The following is a 20,677-nucleotide window of genomic DNA, read 5'->3' as shown; positions in this document are numbered from 1 at the left end:
TGCTGGGCATTTCCCAGAATCGTGATCATATGGACAGTTTGGACACTGCCTGTTATCAGGGTTTGATCTGCGCGTAGACTTCTGGTTTGACTTACCACGTGACTGTTTACCGCCAGACTTGTTGACGACGTCATGTACATCAACTTGACCTGTATTACCATTGATTGAAAGCGATCTCATCTGCTCTGCGGATATTTCGGCTGCTTTGCCGGTGTCTATGGCTTTTTGTAGTGTGAGGTCCTCGGTTCTGAGAAGTCTTTCTCTGACTTTCTCATCTCTGATGCCACATACGATGCGATCTCGGAGAAATTCATCCGCCAAAGCATGAGGGATATTGCAGTCTTTGAGCAGCATGCGGAGTGCCGTCAAATAGTCCGTGAAAGATTCGTTAACTTTCTGTTGTCTGGAGTTGAATAAATAACGGGTTACCGTAATGTTTTTCTTCGGCTCGCAATAACTAGCAAACTTTGCGATCACTCGTTCTATCTTCTGCTCATCACCAGCAGTGAACTCGAATGTGTCGAACACTTGCTGTGCTGCGGCACCAGCTACATGAAGGAAAGTGGCAACCTGTACTGCCTCGTCTTTTTTGTTCAGCTCTGCTGCCGTGGAAAATGTTTCCCAACTACGTCGAAACTCTTTCCAGTTCTGTGCGACGTTACCATCTAAACTTAGATGTGTAGGAGGTTTCAGCTGGATGTTGGATTGAGACATTTTCCTCAACTCCTGACACCATGTGATGTATTGACACGGGACACAACGTGGTCTGTCCAACGAGTGCCTCAAACTGAGGTCGCTCACTTTATTTCTAAGACTCAACGTAGAGGCGATATTACAGAAGTAATAGTGTACATAGTATTGGTATCACAGTAACATACATTACACTTGGCATATTGAGCTGACTTTGATGTAGGGTATCAGAGCTTCCGTTTGAATTTTCAAACCTGCGTAGGGAGCCTTAAGAAATTACAGGGGTGGGCCTGGGAAAACGGGGGAAGTCACTTTTTAGAAAACAGTTACAGGGGGAGGGTCACTTTTTATAAACCTATCTTGGGGAGGGTCACTTTTTACAGAAGCTGATTTTATGGCCTAAACTTTAATTGTCCGTGTGATATTTCCTGAAAAGGAAATCACCAACAAAATACATACACATTTATCTACAAGTTTCACAAGCACAGAAGATGCAGTGGTATCCTACATTAAACACCTTGAACAGTTAAAAGACAAGAGACAAAAACATATGCAACAGGTGGAAAAGTGTATATCAATTATCAAATGCATATAAATGCAAAGATATTGTCAGTTTTATATTGGAAAAAATTGTGCACAGTTCTCTCATAGACTACCATGTACAGTAAATCAACTTCCAGTGAAATTCCAAAATCAAATTTCTTGCAAAACCATGGACTTATAACCAATCTAGTTTAATCAAAAACATCGATATAAATAATCAAGCGCACACAAATGCACAGATTTACCTAGTTTTGTATTGCAAAAAAAAATTCATAGTTTCATCATAGACTGCCATGCATAATCAATCAACATTTCGGTGAAATTCCAAAATCAAATTTCTTACACAACCATAGACTTGTAACCACTCTAGTCTAATCAAGAACAATAATCTAAATAATCAAGCATACATATATGCACAGATTTATCTTATTTTGTACTGAAAAAAAATATTCATAGTTTCATCATAGACCACCATGCATAGTGAACCAACTTTTTAGATAAAATTCAGAAGTCAATTTCTTGTACACAAATGCACATTTTACTTCCGAATTCAAGCAAAGTACATTTAAATACATTATCAAACACATATAATATACAGATGTAGCATGTTTTGTGGGGGAAAATTGTCAATAATTTACCTGATAGACTCCATGTATTAGGATTTGATATGTTTTGGATGAAGCACTAAATCAGCCACATCTTGCCTTCTTGTAGTTGCACAAAATATGGTGACCCTCCCTCAAATGTATGAAATACCATATCTCTTCACAAATTCTTGAGTGATAAATTGCCACTGTCCCTCCAAAAACACCGGCCCTCCCCTCTGTAATTTGTCCCTAACATAACAATTGAACCAATTGTTATGTAAATTGGCTGATACTGTTTCAGTTATTCCTGGGAAGAATACCGCAGTGGTTTTGGGGAGGGTCAAGTTTTAGAATGTCGGACAGGGGGTCATATTTTAGACAGGAGGATAGGGGAGGGTCACATTTTACGGTACAGGTGTGCGCGAAATTCCCCCGGCCCACCCACTGTCATTACTGAAGGCTCCCTAAGGCTGTATGCAAATGGTTTTTTTATCAAGCGTAAAATGTATCAAAATGAGTACAACTACATGGTCCGTCCCTAAGTACCTATAAAATAGCTGTATGCGCAATATCGAAAACTAGTTCAAAAGTCAATGTGTTAAAGTGTTCGATAAATATCAGCAGTGACAGTGATTTTCTTTGATGAGTTTTACAATGTTTAATTCTATTCTGTTCTGTTCTCTGTCGACGGTATTCATTTCTTACGAATTATTTAGCCGACCACTTCCGGCGATGTCTTAATTTGCTGCCTCAACTCTATCATCGCTGCTTTGAAGTCAAATTCGGAAAGTTTTGGGCCTTCCATGGTTATCACCATCAAATCATTTATGAGATCTTCACTAAGCTAACTATGTTTGGATGTTTTAATCCTGTTTTGGGTACTGAAACCACGTTCACATCGGACAGATGAGACTGGAATCACGGCTGCAATTATGGCAAACTTTGCAATGTTCGGAAAGAGGTCACGATACTCGTTGTAAAGAAGCGTGCAGACTGCCATAAATCTATTATTTCTAAGGTCGCGCAGTGTCGTGAAAGTTTGAGATTTTTGAGTGTTTTTGTTATGGTTTCATAAGCTGCATATTTTGCATGCTATAGCTTGATGGTTAAATAGGATTCTTAACTTGTTTGATATCACTGTGCGAACGTCATAGAAAACCAGGATTTGTTTCCACGCATGACCTTGGAAAATTAGCCAATGACGTTCATGTTTGTTCTAACTTTGAAACAAATTTATGTATTGCCTTTCCCGCCGTTTTGGGAAATGAAAGCGAGATTTTCCACGTTTTCGCTGTTCGTTTTTCCGTGTAACGGGAGGAGTTCAGGATTCTCTCTTCAGAGTTTTCAATAAATAGTTACGTGTTTATTGTTAGCTATTTGTGAGTTCGGCTTTCTTCTGACGTCCGATATGAAAGAACCTCCCCCACACGTAACACCAGCTTAATTGGTTGATATTTGACCCAGATCAGGGTTTACTAGTACCCATCGGGCGCAGCGGAAAAAAGAATCTGTTTTTAAATAACCACGAACGTCATTGAACGTGTTGCATTTTTATTGGTACAGCCTTGAAGGAAACAATTGACGCGACGTAATTGACGGAATGTAGGACAAAATATTGCAAAATCATGAACATTTTTTATCAGCAAACATTTTATTTTTAGTCCCTGATAAACTATGTATGAAGGGAAACCACTGTGTTCATGTTTTTGTTAGGGACGGACCATTAGATCTTGGAAGGGGGGTGGTCAATAACAGAAAAAAACATTTTCAGAGCAGAAAGTTAGGAAAAAAAAAATTTCTAACTTGTTTCCAAATAAAAAAAAAATAAATAAGAAGACAAAGGCGTAAAAAAAAAATCTGCCAAAGTCTTTAAAATTTTGAATTTTTTTTAGATTTTACCGACAGTAAGCAACTTTCTGTATTTTTTACTACATCCTCCAGGCACATTTTTAATTGTAATTTATACATTTAGAGTGACTGTATCCCTTATACTGGAAGTTGTGATTATCTTATCTTTTCAGGACTTTGTATTCTGATCACTTGAAAATTATGAAATTATAGAGCCTGTTTTCTACTTGTTTCCTGCGTACAAACCAAGCAGGTACACTAGGTAAAACATTGAAACTATGGTATGGTTGTCAAGACAGAAAGTTGTATTTGCCTTTTAAGATCAAGGTAAACAGATGCAGGCCACATCAGTTTCATTTTTTTCACAGCATTTTATTGCAATGATGAATGCAAGAATGGGTGAACAAGTAGAAACACGTCAATAATTATAAAACAACATATCAAGTCATTATGTATTATTTTGCTTTTAAAAAGGCATTTTCAATTCTTCTTTCTCAAAAAACAGCCTCAAAAAACAACAGCAACACATGTTTTAACATTCAACAATACACTACGTAGAATGCCATCTATCCAACAAATCCCAACACAAAAACACACAGAAGGGTTGAACTTTGAAAGTTTCTCGATAGCAAATACTGAATAAATCTGCATGAATAATCGTTTTTGTGTAGCAAATTTCAAAGAAATTGGACAAGCCCTTTCAGAGAATACAAATTTTTTTACCATGAATGGCATAAATTGCCCTAAAAAGACAAATATTGAAATTTCAACACATCTATACACATCCAATCAATTTGGACATGCTGCTACAGCGAAATACATGTTTTGATCAAAAAAGTGCATCAATTGCTCTAAAAACACAAATATACAAATTTAACTATATTATTTAGCTTATTTTAGCTTCTCAGCTTGTCAAAATCAATTGTAAATCATGAGATATGCATGATGTTGGTGGGGTGAATGTAGGCATTTCACCACGCAGTAGAAAGGGAAGCCAGGAAACCAAAATAGTCAATTTTCAAAACTATAGGAAGCTACTGAGGAGCAAGAAGACCATGTTTCAGAGGAAGATGTGTAATCCGAAAAAATGCTCCCAAAGTGCCACCAAATAACACCATTTTTATCTCTATTTTTCAAAAGCTCCAACAGCAGGAGGGGGACACCCCCTCCTGACCTCCCCCCGCAAAAATACTCCCCAAGTGCCACCAAATAACACCATTTTAATCTCTATTTTTCAAAAGCTCCAACAGCAGGAGGGGGGACACCCCCTCCTGACCTCCCCCCGCAAAAATACTCCCCAAGTGCCACCAAATAACACCATTTTAATCTCTATTTTTCAAAAGCTCCAACGGCAGGAGGGGGAAACCCCTCCTGACCTCCCCCCGCAAAAATACTCCCCAAGTGCCACCAAATAACACCATTTTAATCTCTATTTTTCAAAAGCTCCAACCGTTTCCCCCTCCTGACCACCCCCCGCAAAAATACTCCCCAAGTGCCACCAAATAACGCCATTTTAATCTCTATTTTTAAAAAGCTCCAACGGCAGGAGGGGGACACCCCCTCCTGACCACCCCCCCCCGCAAAAATACTCCCCAAGTGCCACCAAATAACACCATTTTAATCTCTATTTTTCAAAAGCTCCAACAGCAGCAGGGGGACACCCCTCTCCTGACCTTCCCCCCCCCCCCGTGACCGCTTCGTGGCCGCTTGTGGTGCTTGGCACCACATCTTTGCCCTCTTTATCTTCAGACAGCGACGAACTAAAAAAAAATTATAAATCTGAAAATTTACTCTGAAAAAAAAAATTTGCACAGCTAATCTCAATTGGAAAAAAAAATTTCAGAAATTTACAATAGTAAAAAAAATTTTCACAATTTCATTGTGACCACCCCCCCCTCCCAAGGTCTAATGGTCCATCCCTTACGGAGACTGTTTATTTCAATGTGTATCGGATTACGCAGACGTCAAATTATTTTTCGCACATCAGAGTAATTATGCGTGAAATACGCAGGAATTTGCGTTAACGGAAGCTCTGGGGCATGTATGACCTCCAGATCCAGCAAGCATGCCAATGAAAGTTTCAAACTTACCGTGCAAGGCTTTTGTATATTTACGTATGGTTTTAAGAAAACCCTAGTTAACAGATTTAGCGTGTGTATTGATGTACTTCAATACTTGTACAAACATAAATGTGAAGTTTTAAAGATATACAGTCACCTGTAATCTAAATAAGCCAATATATGGTCAAAGGGGCGTTCCTTGGTATTCAAAATACCCTTATGAGGGCGTAATGTTTAAAAAGTGGCCATCCGCTTAAAATTTGTGATTGGTTAGAATTTCTGTTTCCTTGGTAACTGTGGCAAAATTGGAACAGGTGACAGTTTACCTTTACAAGATAAATGTGTCTATGGAGCTTTCTGTCTACATTGGTCTAATTATCTATCTACACTGGTTTAAAGCCCCAAGAGCTGGAACTTTCGACATTATTTTCATGATTTTCCTTTCAAACCAAGATTTGTCCCTGTAGATGAACTTACTGTTTGGCATGCATAAGCGTATCATCGACCTCCGTTCGTGACGAAAGTTTGAGAAATACTTTTAAACATTCTGTTTTGAGGTACATATAACCTTCACTGAAATTCTCTTCTGAAGAAATGTTTCCTTACCTGTAGCGTTTTATCGGCCCATCTATTGCCACTGTTTTTAGCACTACCTCCGCCGTGCAACATCTGACATGCAAGTCCACTGAGCCTCTGATCAACTGGGACGTTGATTGTGTGTTCATCGAGGCAAAGTACAAATATGGACCTCTCTATTGCTTCTAGAATTTTCTTGTTTGCCTTGTCTGAAATCAGAAATATGAACTGTCAGTCCTTCGACATTGAGGAGATTGAAGTAAAAGTGCCGCAGTTCTATTTGTCTGAAGTCTCTCCATGATATTGCAAACACCATTGGTTTGGCAATACACAGGTATGTGTATGTATGTATGTGGTGTCAGGACAGTCACCCCCTGGATATTTGACACACATACATTGCCTACTAGCCACTCAGGGCAAGGGCCAGGTACAGATTCAGGGTGAGTGTCAGGCGGATTCACTTCCACGGGGTAACCAACCTAGAAGCATTGTACTTGGGCTTACTCTCCTAAAAACACTACCGGTACTCTCTGTAAATTTTTGAAAATAACAAATACTGCAAAGCAGGCAAGGGGTAAAAATTGACCAAAATCTACAATTTATATCAGAAATGTCATTTATCTGCTTTCTTAAAAGGAGGGATACCTAATTTTCTGAGTTTCCTGTAGACTTTGCCCCAGGTATTCCTGTGTTCAGTGGTGAGAATACCGACTGGTCTTGCCCTCTTGGGTGACATATTGATAATCTTCTCCAACTGTGCAAACAGTTCATCAATGCCAAGAGGTTTACCACTTGGGTAGTACACATCTAAGGTAAAAAACTAAATCAAGAAAAAAACATAAGAAAATGTCAGATATTAATAACAACTATTGGTGAATTAAGCTGACGAACATGACAGTATTCTGACAAAGGCATAGAAAAATGTACATATACCTTCACACATGCAATGATTAGCATGTGACTTTCAAACACCCACCAATGACAGACCACAGTTACTTGAAACTGGTCATGTGACAGTCACATGGGTAACAGTTATACTCACATGGTTATTATGTATGACTATGATGTGCTTCGGTGCATTTGCCTTGTTGCCTGGATACACCACAACAGAGTCTCGCTTAAGGCCAGGGATCCGACATGAAGATAAGATTTTGTAGTATTGGTCCATGCATAATGGCTGTCCACCCATCATGTCAATTGGAACATTTTCACTAGCGAGAGATAAACAGAAAAAGTAAAGGCAGGCTTATATGGTTTATTCATGCAAAAAGTAATGAAGGGCAAATTTTCATATTTTATGTATTTGTCTTGTGAGTGAATTGCACAAAGAACATTGAAAAACTCACCATACAGTGTCCCATTAGCATGAAATAATCCCTTAAACCTTTGAGTGCCAAAGTAAATTTTTGTCGCCTTTACAGAATATACCTTAGTCAATTTTTTTCACATTTTTGTCAAAATTTTGATAAATAACTATAGCCGAGGAAATGTGATTTCCATTTGGTCCAAAATTGTCAAAAAAAATCCAGAAAAATTCATAAAATTTGGTAAAATGTTGCAGCACTCAAAGGGCAAGTTGCCAAATAGCCTTCAGAAAACAATTAATGTTGGTCATGTTGCTTTGACTAGCACATGAATATTGAAAACATCCATATGACCGTCACATGACTGTTGACTCTCTCACCTGTCTACCATCACTTTGTAATCCAGGACACCAGCAATCAATTTGGAAGCAAACCTGAATAACGGAGGAGAAAGTACAAAATCTCAAAGTCAAGTTTTTGTGATATCACATCTTTCGTCACTTTTCTCTAAACAGTAGTATGGTTTTGCAATGCTAATCATGTCTGGTGCCATGGTGATCAGTAAAAAAGAGTTGACTCTACAAAACTTTTCTGCAACAACAGTTACAACTGGTTAAGTATAAGTTAAAGGAACTCAGTTATTGTATATTTAAGCAATAACGCACACCCAGCAACGATATACTTATATATAATCCCATGGGATTATATATTTATCACATGAACAGTCTTCTTATTTTTCTTTGATGTGGATGGATCAAAATTATTTTAACAAATTGCATGGTTTTTATCGCGATTTTGTGTTTTTCCTTACGCGGATTACTTTCATTTATTGAGTAAAGCGGCCCGTCACCCAGGAGATGTGCGAATGTTTACAGGCATACTTTCATTCATAAATCCGATTAAGCTGAACTTTTGATACATGAAATGGTATCTCCACCAATCAGACATACGGATTCGGTCACGTGCGCATGTCAATCATTGTCTCGCGCTGGACCGATGCCAAGGCAAGTCTACCATCGGCGGACATGACTTTCACCGCGCTAGCGACGGATAACCATAGTATTTTGAGTTATTTAGAATATTTACAATTATATTTATGAAACTAATGCAACGACACGATCGAAACAGTAGTTATCATTCTTAGAGATGCTGTGGATTTTAAAATATCACAAGTTTACGACCTTGGCGAACCCGAAAGTTTCAGATCGATGACACCCAGAGTGTACGCTTGTAAGTTGTAGTGGGCACTGCAGTGCCGTCACCGGTCTTCGCCGGTGGCCATCTCGGTCGTCAATTTTTCGTCTTACGGACTTTGATGTTTGCTGTGACACATATATCGCCCGTAGGTACATCCCAATTTTGTTACTTGACGGGAAGTCTGTTCTGTTGTGAGTGTTGACCGAGTCAACTTTCGAAATACATCGGATTCTACGGCGCTGCACTGTTTGATTCCGATCGAGAAACGACGGAATAATTTGTGTGATGAAGGAAATTTATCGTTGTTCGTAAAATGACTTTATGCTTGTGCCTTCTATGTCGCTTTCCCGAAGATTATACGGTACTCATTTATTAAGTTGAACTTTCGTTGAGGTGTATATTTCGGGTTTATCGCCAACCTCGATCGCCAGGTACGACGTCGCTTGGCGATCGTCATGTACGACGACGTGCACTTTGAGCCTTACGACTGGAGCCGTGACGTTACTGAGCCATTATAACGATCGACGTAATCCTCATTCGATTCTTGGGAATAGCTAAAGCTTTAGCGACTCGAAATGTCGTTGGACATGCCTTCTATGTTTCCATATCTTGATTTATCGGGTCATCTCTTTGTCAAAATGCCATGAGAGCAAGGCATCGATCACGACAAATCGGTCTGTGTGGCAACGTGCATGTACGAACGGTACCATTGCAGGAAAAAGTTCCGGTTGATGACGTACAACAGCGGTATTACCGCTGTTGTGGATTTCTTATCTGTGCTGGTGTACGTCACACAGGTGGAGATACGGGCCAGTTCATGTGATAACACTCGATTATCATAACAGTATATTGAACTTCTGGCGTGGAATGTCAAAACCGGATATTTTGTTCAAGTTAGCTTGCGCGTATGCAAGCCGTGCTATATCGCCAAAATACCACGGTTCTTTTTCGTCTCGACCAATCAGTTCGCTGTATTTGGGACATAAATATGCAGGTATGATATAATTACATATATTCCATATACAGAATGTCAGCAATGCTATACAGTGTTGGCAATGCACTTTTTTAAGCATGGATACTATAGTGAACTTCGGCTGCTATAAATACACGCCAGCAATGTCTTTTAACTGAAGCAAAGGGTCTCAACTGTACACGAGGAAGAATTAATGAGCAGAGGAGAGCAAGCCTTGTGGAATTGGCCAACGACCATCTAATTTTTCACCAAGACCTGTGAAATCATCATTCAGGTGGTCTTGTGTAACATGACAATGCGAATGAGATACCCGTGTATGATGAAAGCCAGTTTGGGTTTCTAACTGGCAGATACATGTACATTCTAGTGAAATGATAAAACAGTGTGAAGCGCCTGAAATATTAGCAAGGAAGATGATAAACTGTACTTCCTGCAAGTCCAGTCCCCACAAACCCTGTAATAGGAGATATTGAAAAAGAGCTGACCTGCTTCAAATTGGGAATACTTAAGAATATCTTGTTTGCTAGTTTAGATTGCTCTCACATTTTGCCAATCACGCCAGCATATCATGTACAGAGCGACTGACCTGAGTTGTTCCTTTTGGTCGGCAAAGTCTTGCAGAGGGAATGTCACGCCAGGACTTGAATTAACCACCACTGGCGACCTGAAGTCTAGATATGCCGCATGTAGCCACCATTCTGACAACTGAGAATGGATAAAAGTATTATTTAAAAATAATACAAGGCATGCATCACCAAACTTTGAACATTTCTGACTATACGAAAGCCCTTGCCAAACATAAAAATCATAAATCGGTGGTTTTGAGGACAAATTAAAAATACTAGTTTTTACAAAAAAGCTAAAAACAGTGACGTTACATTGATTCAATCAAAAAAAGAAAAAAGATCGTTTGAGATATGTGCCCGAGTGACCATCAGACCAATTTCAGAAAAAGTTACTGCAGCGTTTCTGAGACACCTCCGTCCACCGCATACAGCACACATAATGTACGCTATGTACGCCACACCATCACATTAGTACTTTGGACCCCGCAGGTCCAAAGGACTAAAAAGGGAAGCACTGTAACTTATGACAATATTCATATTATTTTTGTTCCGTATGACATATGAGTGTCTACATTTTTCTCCCTTAACCCTTTGAGTACCACAGTCAGTTTTTGTTGCCAACATGAAATATAACCCAGACCAATTTTTTCAGATCTAAACATTTTTTTAAATTTTTCCCAAACATTTTGATCCAAAACTGTAGTCAATGAAAAATATTATCCATTTGGTCAAAAATTATCAATTACAAAATAAATCATAGCGATTTGTAAAATGTTGCACTGAAATTTTGATATGGAAAAATTACAGCACTTGCCAACTCAAAACACTGTGTACAGAAAGCAATTATTTTGTTTACAAATAAACTAAAATCCAGACTAAAATACAGATGTCAACAAATGCATTTGACATATAGGTTGTATTGACAAGTGAACACAAGACATTTCAATATGATTTGGGAAGTAGGACATACTTTATTTTAGAGACAGAACAAAAACACAGCAAACTACGTCATTAAAAGTTTTAGACAGTGAAACTTCAATAACTCAGATTTGGACAGCTCTTTTAAACTTTAATCATGGGTTTTCAAATTCAAGATCTTCCTTTACAAATGATTATCCTGTCACAGAACTTCCATGCTTTCTCCGAGGGGGGTGTGCAGTTACAGTAATGACATCAGCTGTCGATGTCAGTGCATCAGTTTTCTCTCAAAATCTGCCACCACAGGGAACACAAATTGAGGGGCTGTTACAACCGATAATGTAGTAACTAACCGATAACGTATCAAATCCGATAACGTAGTAAAATTTTACCGATAACGTAGTAAATCTACCGATAACGTAGTAACGAACCGATATCGTAGTAATTTGTTCTAACCGATAACGTTGTAAAAATTTACCGATAATGTAGTAATTATTCCTAGCCGATAACATATCAAATCAACTGATAATGTATTGGATCAAGTGATTCATGGGAATAGATTCACAGGGATGGATCTATCCTCGATCGGTCGATTAATCCATTGATCAATCGACAGATCGACCGATTGATCGATCGATGCACAGATCTATCAATCGATCGATATTTTCTATCGAATGAATGATTGAATAAATTGATCGATTGCTCGACTTATAGAACGATTGATATATCTAATATTTCGATGGATAGATAGATCGATCGAGATGGAGATAGTGTATAAAATCAACCCATAATGTGGCCAAGTGAACAATAATGTATCAAATCAACCGATGACGTATGAAATCAACCAATTATGTATATCAAATCAACCAATAACCTCGCTAAGTCAAGGAGTAAAGATTCAAATCAACTGATAATGTATCAAGTCAAACAAATGAATTATCAATCGACCGATAAAGTATTAATAAATGGAAACTGACTATAAATGAGTGTTGTATCTTTCGTTTTTCTATAAATCAGTCAGTTACACCTTCATAGTTACACGTACTTGGAGTATACAGTTTCGAGATATTACTCAGACATCACGAATCTAATTTCATCAATTTGGTAATGCGATGTAATTAATAAATATTCCTGCAGGATGAATTAAAGATACAACACACATGTAAGTGTCTTTATCGGCACACTTTCTAAGTTTGGAGGACTTGGAAAAACGTTTTCAACATGACCGATTATAAAATTTTGTTACTTACAACGTCAGTATATCAAAATGACAATAAGTCTTTACAATGTAACTCTCATTCTGGGACTGAATTACAGGTAAATCTGGACTCATTGTTCAATTGAATTCCTTATAATTGCAAGTTACTCCTGTAAGCAAGCCAAGTCAACAGATTTTGTAGACAACATATTGCTTTTTCTTTCCTTTTTATCCTTTCTGTCGTGATTCACGTCAAGTCACATCTTATTTGAAGTAGGATTACGAAGACATCGCAAAATTATTGAGTAGTCGTACATAGTATAGTGCTGATAGAAAAAAAACATAGGCCAAGAAAAATAACAAGTTTGTTTCTCATCCTCGCACGCGTCAGTTCAGCCTCGCCGCGTCAAACATTTTTTCTGCTCATGAGGAAATAAAATTTAAAAAAAAATACAGAAAGGCGCAACGATAGTGCATAACAGTGCAAACATAATAACTGACACTAACATTCCATTTAGAACTGTACACATATGTCCTGTAGGCTGACAAAACTGTGCATTGCTGCACTAAAAGTCAAACCACAGAACTGTTGCTATACAAAAATACTAAAGCAACACAGCTGTGCATTTATCTCTGTTTGCATTCCTATGTTGTTTTCATGTTTCTCGTTGGTTGAAAAATGAAAAAATTGAGAAGGAAAAAACCCACATCACCACATCATTTTTCCAATATGTCTAGGATGAGAAACAAACTTTTTATTTTCCTTTGCCTTACCAGAGTTCACCCATAAATTTATATTAGGTTCCTGAATATTAATCATTGATATACTTATCTTTTTCAAATACACCTGATGGAGATTTCAATAACATGCATGAAAATCGTCAATTGTACGAATGAATCATTACATGTAATATTCTTTGGTTACCCACTAATACGCAGTTACTTCTATCGGTGATGTATCCAATATGTGTACGAAATTTGCTATAATGTTGGCTGTCGGTGATTGTGGCATTGCAGTTGGTCTGCTGGAGCCAAAAAACAGTCCCGAAGGAAAAAAGTATTTCGTTTTGTAGCTGGTCCGATTACTTTGTAAAAAATGTTTTTTCATGATCATCGCGAATGTTTGTGATCACATCGAGACTTGCCTGTATAACTTTTGTTGCAGCACGAACGACTAACTTGATCTAAATGTTGCTACACTTCTGGAATGGGTTTGGAAAGTTGTTTCTAATCTTGCTATTATAACTATACTTTCTGTCTGAATTGTAGCCGATAGAGATACATAATAGTTTTCTTTCTGGGTAGGGTTCTATGTGTAAACCAACAGCCACTCATTGCCCTGCCTTTCTTTTATCATTACTCATACTATCTCTTTGAATTTTACATAAATAGAACTAACCGGTATAGCTACTATAGAACTATACAACAACATTTAGATCAACTTAATTGTTCTTAATACCATGAAAACATTCGAAACACGATTATTTTGCTGCAGAAATTAGTAACAATTTACGCTAAACAAAAAAATAAATAGAAGAAAAGAAAAATGAGTTCGCGACAATATGACAACAAATTGATCTATAGATCTATCTATGTATTGACCAATTTATCGAATCGATCGATCGATCGATTAATTGATCTATCTTTATATCGAATTGATAGATCCTTCGTTCTAGCCATCGATCTGCCCATTAATTTATCTATCGATCGATTGTTCGATCGACCGACCATCTATCAAACATTGATAGATAGATCGATCGATCTTTTGATTAAAGTGATCAATTTATCTATTGATACATCGATGGACCTATTATCTATCTATCTATCTATCTATCTATCTATCTATCTATCTATTATCTATCTATCTATCTATCTCTGTATATATATTTATCTATATATATTTGTATATATATATATATATATATATATATATATATATATATATATATTATATCTATTCCAGTAGTCACTATCTATCTATCTATCCTATATCTATCTATCTATAAATCGATCGATCTATTGCTCCCCATGAATCGCTTAATCAGATATTATCAGTTTATTGATACGTTATTGGTTGTTTTGATGATACGTTATTGGTTGTTTTGATGCGGTATTGGTTGACTTTTCTACGTTATCAGTTGATTTAATCCGTTATTGTTTCATTGATACGTTATCGGTAATTTGTTTATACGTTATCGGTTAGAAAAAGTTACTACGTTATCGGTTACTATACCTTATCGGTTGTAACAGGTGCCTTGTCACACAATAAGCATGTACATGAATATCAAGAATTATATTAAAATGCCCTGCCCGTCGCATTTTGATCGGTCGAGCTGAACCACGTGACTGCCCAAAAATACACAGTAATGGTTTGTTTTCATGCCCATGAATATGAATAATATCGTAAATATATTAACTTTACAACTTAAACGAAAATTGTGATTTGTACAAAGATCATAATCAAGCACAAAATAAAATGGAGCATTTTTGGGCCAAGTTTAGACGCTTTTTCTGATTTTTGCAGCGCGTGCGCTACTTACTGACAGGTTCTGGGGCCCCGTTGTCGGGAAATTTTTGTAAATTTTAACGGTTTTTCGGAGTTTGTTGATAATATAATTGACATAACAGACTCCGCGCTGATCACTAACGTTTATTTATGGGCACGGGCGAAAAGAAAGCCAAATTAACGGGCTCGGCAAGCCTCACCCGTTATTTCTATAACAAAGGCTAATCATTGGTACAGCAATTTATTCTCATTCATGCAAGATTTCTTCGTTAATTCTCATGAAATATAAGGTTCCTTGACTTTTTGAAACACAGCCAATATTTGTACTCCATAACCTATGTGTTAATCATGAGAGATAACATTAGTGATTTCATTTTTTCAAGGCCACTGTGATAAAATGTCCCGTTCTTTATGATAATAAAATTACGAAATCAAGAAGTGCATGTTTCTTCAGCAAATATTTATATCTCATGCTAAAAGTCTGTGTTTCAGTACCTAGACTGGTAACTTGATAAGATTTACGGCGGAAATCAATTAGTCTTCCTCCTATGGCAATTTGAAATGAAGTACAAAAATACTTTTGCCACATCATATTCCCTGATTCAACTGTTTCTCTCAGACAATAAAATTTCAATCCATTGCGTCATTAAGGGTAGATCGCACCTTGGGGACAGATATTCAGACTCTCAAACTTTTACAATTCTCTTCTGATAAAGCTCTTCATGTAAGAAAACATTCACTGGTTTAGTTTTCTGAAAATCAAAAAAATTGTTTTTCTCCATAGAGTTAACACAGGGATGGCAGCTATTTAAATTTTAGATATCGGTAAATCTTAGGTTATTTGTTTCTCTGGCACCAAAATTTGCATGATGACGCCGATTTTTATTCTTGACTTACTAAGAGAATGGCTGAAAGTTTCATTAAGGAAGTTTAAGCGAAAGTTTAAGTTTTTCACTTTTGAGGTGCATACTACTTTCAGCTATCAGTTCCTAATTTAGGCAAAAAAGATTGGCAAGCAATTTCACGGAGAACAGATGTCAATTCACTTACCCAGTTTTCCGTTTTCTGAGCTCTCTGCCATAGTTTCATTTGAAGGCTTTCCCCTAGTCCGCCTGGTTTACCAAACTCATCCACAATCTGGCAAGTTGACAACACAAAATACATGTGACAATTTGCAACTTTTCGGGTATCCATGTTTTTAGTGGCTAACATTGCAAATAGAAGATTTAACCCCTTTAATCGCTGCATATTGGTAGAATCCCCTGTTTTCTTCGGAAAAGTTGGACCTCTTTACGGGAACATGGGTGTGGAAGGGTAAAACACCTCTGCTTTTACCTTAAGAAATGCTGCATCTTTTATTTGGATCAAACTTCACTATGACAAAAGGGAAATGTACGAATTGTCACATATGTGACTTCATCCAGGAAACCGCTCTTGAGATGTTTTAACTGCTGCCACAGAAAGTGAAAAATAGGCCACAAAGTATATCATGACTGATTTTTGAGTTATAGAAACTGCATAGTATTAAACTTAAGCAAAGGTTGAAAATGTCCGTCCTCACCTGTTTTGTATTTGTGTATTCATCCTCTGAAAGCAGTGGTTGCACTGCAAGAAGGTACTTGTATAAGGTTTGCTGTAATGGCGGCACTGGTAACTTAGGCAGCGTACTTTGATGAGACGGGTACGACTTCATTATCATCGGGGCCTTGGTAGGGGCCTGCGCTGGCTTCGTCATCTTGGTGGCTGTTACAGCCCCTTGCTTGAACTGAGGAGAGCACAATAAAACGAGGAACAGTAAGACATCAGATGACAAGAACTGCCCATCCCATCACTTGCAATGTTGTAAACAACAATCCTTGTACAATGAATTGTCATTTCCATGACTGCTATTTTTTCGACTGATTTCAAGAGCAGTGCATGTTCTTCAATTCTTTCTGCAATTTTTATTTCTAAAGCAATACCACTTTGCCATAGCAAATTAAAACAGTTGTACCAAGATTTGCTGATTCTAGGGTTCAAACCTAGTGATAATGTTCATCTTTGTTTCACTTAAGGTTATTTGCGTTGAACCATTGGCAATATAGGAACTAGACATACTCTCTAAACTTTCTTGAGGAGTTGCCAACACTGTCAGGTGTAACTGTCATCTAGGCGGTAACCAGTCGACAACAAATAAATCAACACCGCGAAAATTGAAAAATTTTCTGGATCATGGAAGGATGTCAACACAAAAGACCACACATCCACACACATGCTGCTAACTGTCCCGAACACATTATTTGCAAGCGTTGTTTGTGCTGATCTGGTGGTGTTGTTTGATTATGTCTGACCTTCAAGGCGAAGGAGGTCAGACTTTTGCAGAGTTGATTTCTTTGTGATTGGCTGATATCACGACTGGATGATAGTTACACCTGACAGTATTGCCAACTCTTAAATGTAGTAAGTATTGTCTTATTAGTTAAATCTACAAAGGGCTGTATTAATGACACTACACAGGGAATGTTGGTTAACCCATTCCATTCCATTGTTTACCTAACTGTTCTTATTGGTGTTATGTGGTTGTGTGTTTCACCAGGGCGATAGAGACTATTGCCGCTATTCCGAGGCTATTTGGCCGAATCGTGCCTTCACTTTGACTCTTAAAACAATCAATACATTGGGCATAAACAAAAGAACATGAATATCAAACGTGCAATCTTTCTGGATATGAACTTTCGGCTAGCCGCACAAAGGCGCTGCTCATGACCCTGGAAAACTTCGCTACTACTCACGAGCGTGTTACTCCCAGACTCGTCTCTGGTTTGGGAGACTATGCTACGCTACGCCGACCAAACCGAAGTGTTGCGGACCGGACGATGGACCCTGGAAGACCAAAGCAGCTTCATGTTCGTTTGTGGTTCGATACACTATATGCATTAAAAATGACAGCGGCGTGTCGAACCACAGCCGACTGTGTAAGCAGCTCACAACATGCCAAAAACAATGTCTGGCGCACTTGCAAACTTACAATTTGAAAGTTCCGAGCGACGACGCTTAACATGGCTGCTTCTTGTATTAAATCGTCTTCGACCGGGACAGTTCTTAAGGAAAGCGAGTCTTCAAAAGATCGATAACCCTTCTACCGATACCTGTACGTGTCGACTGTGATGCGCGCCTGTGATTTCACCTCGTACTGACGTATAGATGGAACGCCGTTGCTGCCATGACATCAATATATCATTTAGTAATGCCTTTCTATGATAAGGTCGTGTTAAGATATGATTAGCCTTTATATTATGAAGTGGTGTTAATATATCATAAGGTACCGTTAATGTATAATTAGGTGACATCAATATATCATTTAGTAATGCCTTTATGTGATTAGGTCGTGTCAATATGTGATTAGCTGACACCTTTATATTATGAGGTAGTGTCATATATATTTTTAGGTGACATCAATATATGATTTAGTAGTGCCATATGATAAGGTCGTATCAATATATGAATTGGTGACGCCTTTATATTATGAGGTTGTGTCAATATATGATAAGGTACCGTTAATATATAATTAGGTGACATCAATATATGAATAGACAATGCCTTCATTACGAGTCAATAACAGTATATGATTAAGTAATGCGTATATATTGGTAGATCACAGCAATATATAATTTGAAAGGCCATTATATCATGGGGTAATGTCAATATATTATTTAGTAGCGTCAATATATTATGTGATGAGAACACCGCCAAAATTATCTTTAAATCTTTCTTCAAACTAATTTAGTCATTATTATTCCATTATTTGATGATTTGGTCATAATTATTTCAGCATTTAGCGATTATTATGCCATAATTTGATCATTATTTGGATATTATTATGACATGATTATGACATGATTATGAACTTACTTCGTAATTCGTTTATTTTGTCATTATTCAGCATTGATGTCTTGATTGGGAACTTATCTCATCATTATTATACCATGATCTGGTGATTTGGTCCTTTTTGTGTCATTATTTGGCCATTGTTATGCGATTATTTTTTCATGATTACAACATTATCCTACTCTTTTCTTGACATTATAACACACTGATTTGGTTAGTCGGTTGTTCTGAAATTATTCAGCATTGATGTCTTGATTGGGGACTTATCTCATCATTATTATACCATGATCTGGTGATTTGGTCCTTTTTGTGATTATTCTGCCATTCTTATGCGATTATTTTGCCATGATTACGACAATATCTTGGTATCATTTGATCTACTATTCATTTTCTGAACTCATTATTTGACCTGCTTCATGATTTGAACCCTACCCAGAATTCATTGCACACCGCGCTTCACAATGGCGGCGGACACGGTCGGTCCCCTAGCATTGAGAGAGAAAAGCGGGGTTTGCGTAAGTTTAAAAGCGCGGCTTAGCACATCGCGTATCACGACAAGTTGGCCGTGCTCAAATAATTGCTATTTAGGATTAAAAATACCTTGTTTTCGGCGGAGAAAGTACGCGCTCCCAATCTGGGGAGACCCAGTACTCACAGGCGTACTGTGGATGTGGGCTGGACATTAGACGTCAGAGCTTATGCTACAAGTTTATGCTACGTTCCGAACGTTCCTAGTTACTGATAGGACTCCATCTGTAAAGCAGTGATCGTCACCCACGATATTGTCTCGTACTTTTTGTTTTCCCTTTAGATTGCGATGTTATTTTTAGCAGAGTGCGATGTTAATGGCGAAAACTATTGTTATGCACCCGCTATTTCTTCAAGTTGCAAGTTTGACATATTTTTTGGCTGTGTTAATCACGCAAATGAAAAACATTCTGTACACTGGGTGTTCTGTTTGAAGCATTGCCATACACAGAGTTGTACGAGTTTTGTACATGTTGTGTCGTATCTTGTTCAGTACAAGATTGGGTAATTATTAAAACAAATAAATTTAATGGAAGGACTATTTCTGAAAGTAAAATGTCGGGAGTATGCGAGGACTTGAAATACGCTCAATCTTTTCACCATAGGCATATAGGAAGAAATGCAATATCACCTGTAACCGTTACTTCAAAGATGCATCCGTCATGAAAAATTCTTGGAAATGTACGAATATTTCATATGCATTTGGGAAGTTTTACATTGAAATATTAGGCTCTATAACGGGAATTTAAATTCCCCCCTGCTCATTGTTGACATTTGTGCAAATTAAACCACCCGATTCATTCCTTATAAATAGTTTGTCAAATATTGATGGTTCCTATTTGTTAAATTTGTTTAATTTTATACATAAATAAGCTTATCGACTGGACATTGAACTTCAAATATCGCAATATTTCGGCTATCAACATAGACGAGTATACTCAAATAAAAATGGAAGATAACCAGCCCAACTCAAATCATATCGAAAAAGCGCAATAATTTCTACATTTGGAGAAACCAGTCATGAGAAAAGGATTTTTTCAAAACGTTCAGAAATATACCAAAAAATTAAAAGTAAGTTCTGATAATCAGGTAAAGTGGAAATCGGAAATAAGTTTCGCCCTGTTTACATCTTTCACAATTGATTTCTGTGATTAAGCGATATCACCAATAAATAGGCCTAATAACGGTAATGTCATTATATTCAGCATAATATTTTTCACAAGGATAAATCATGGTTCATATTTCAATTACAATGTTTCGACGTTTTCTTCAGAAAAGATTTTGTTCCAAATCACATTAAAGTTTTCTAACCGCTA

The 20,677-nt window shown here is 37.4% G+C and overlaps 2 protein-coding genes across 2 annotated transcripts in view; both read right to left on the bottom strand.

The window, feature by feature from the left end:
* Positions 1 to 20,677, bottom strand: part of LOC139114060 (carnitine O-acetyltransferase-like) — an 85,028-nt gene that overhangs the window by 24,750 nt on the left and 39,601 nt on the right. The window lies entirely within an intron of this gene.
* The window catches only part of LOC139114876 (carnitine O-acetyltransferase-like), a 58,431-nt gene that overhangs the window by 4,331 nt on the left and 33,423 nt on the right, over positions 1 to 20,677 (bottom strand). Inside the window, exons 2-8 of the mRNA XM_070676808.1 lie at positions 16,528 to 16,731; positions 16,017 to 16,103; positions 10,365 to 10,483; positions 7,989 to 8,042; positions 7,347 to 7,515; positions 6,950 to 7,124; positions 6,335 to 6,513 (exon numbers count right to left, since the gene is read on the bottom strand). Of these exons, the coding sequence (XP_070532909.1) occupies positions 6,335 to 6,513; positions 6,950 to 7,124; positions 7,347 to 7,515; positions 7,989 to 8,042; positions 10,365 to 10,483; positions 16,017 to 16,103; positions 16,528 to 16,701 (957 nt within the window). The 5' untranslated portion in view covers positions 16,702 to 16,731. The remainder of the gene's footprint in view (positions 1 to 6,334; positions 6,514 to 6,949; positions 7,125 to 7,346; positions 7,516 to 7,988; positions 8,043 to 10,364; positions 10,484 to 16,016; positions 16,104 to 16,527; positions 16,732 to 20,677) is intronic.

Source organism: Ptychodera flava, chromosome 16 (assembly GCF_041260155.1).
Source record: "Ptychodera flava strain L36383 chromosome 16, AS_Pfla_20210202, whole genome shotgun sequence".
Lineage (NCBI taxonomy): Eukaryota > Metazoa > Hemichordata > Enteropneusta > Ptychoderidae > Ptychodera > Ptychodera flava.
The sequence above is the reverse complement of the archived record's forward strand: the minus strand, read 5'-3'. Positions and strand labels throughout refer to the sequence as shown.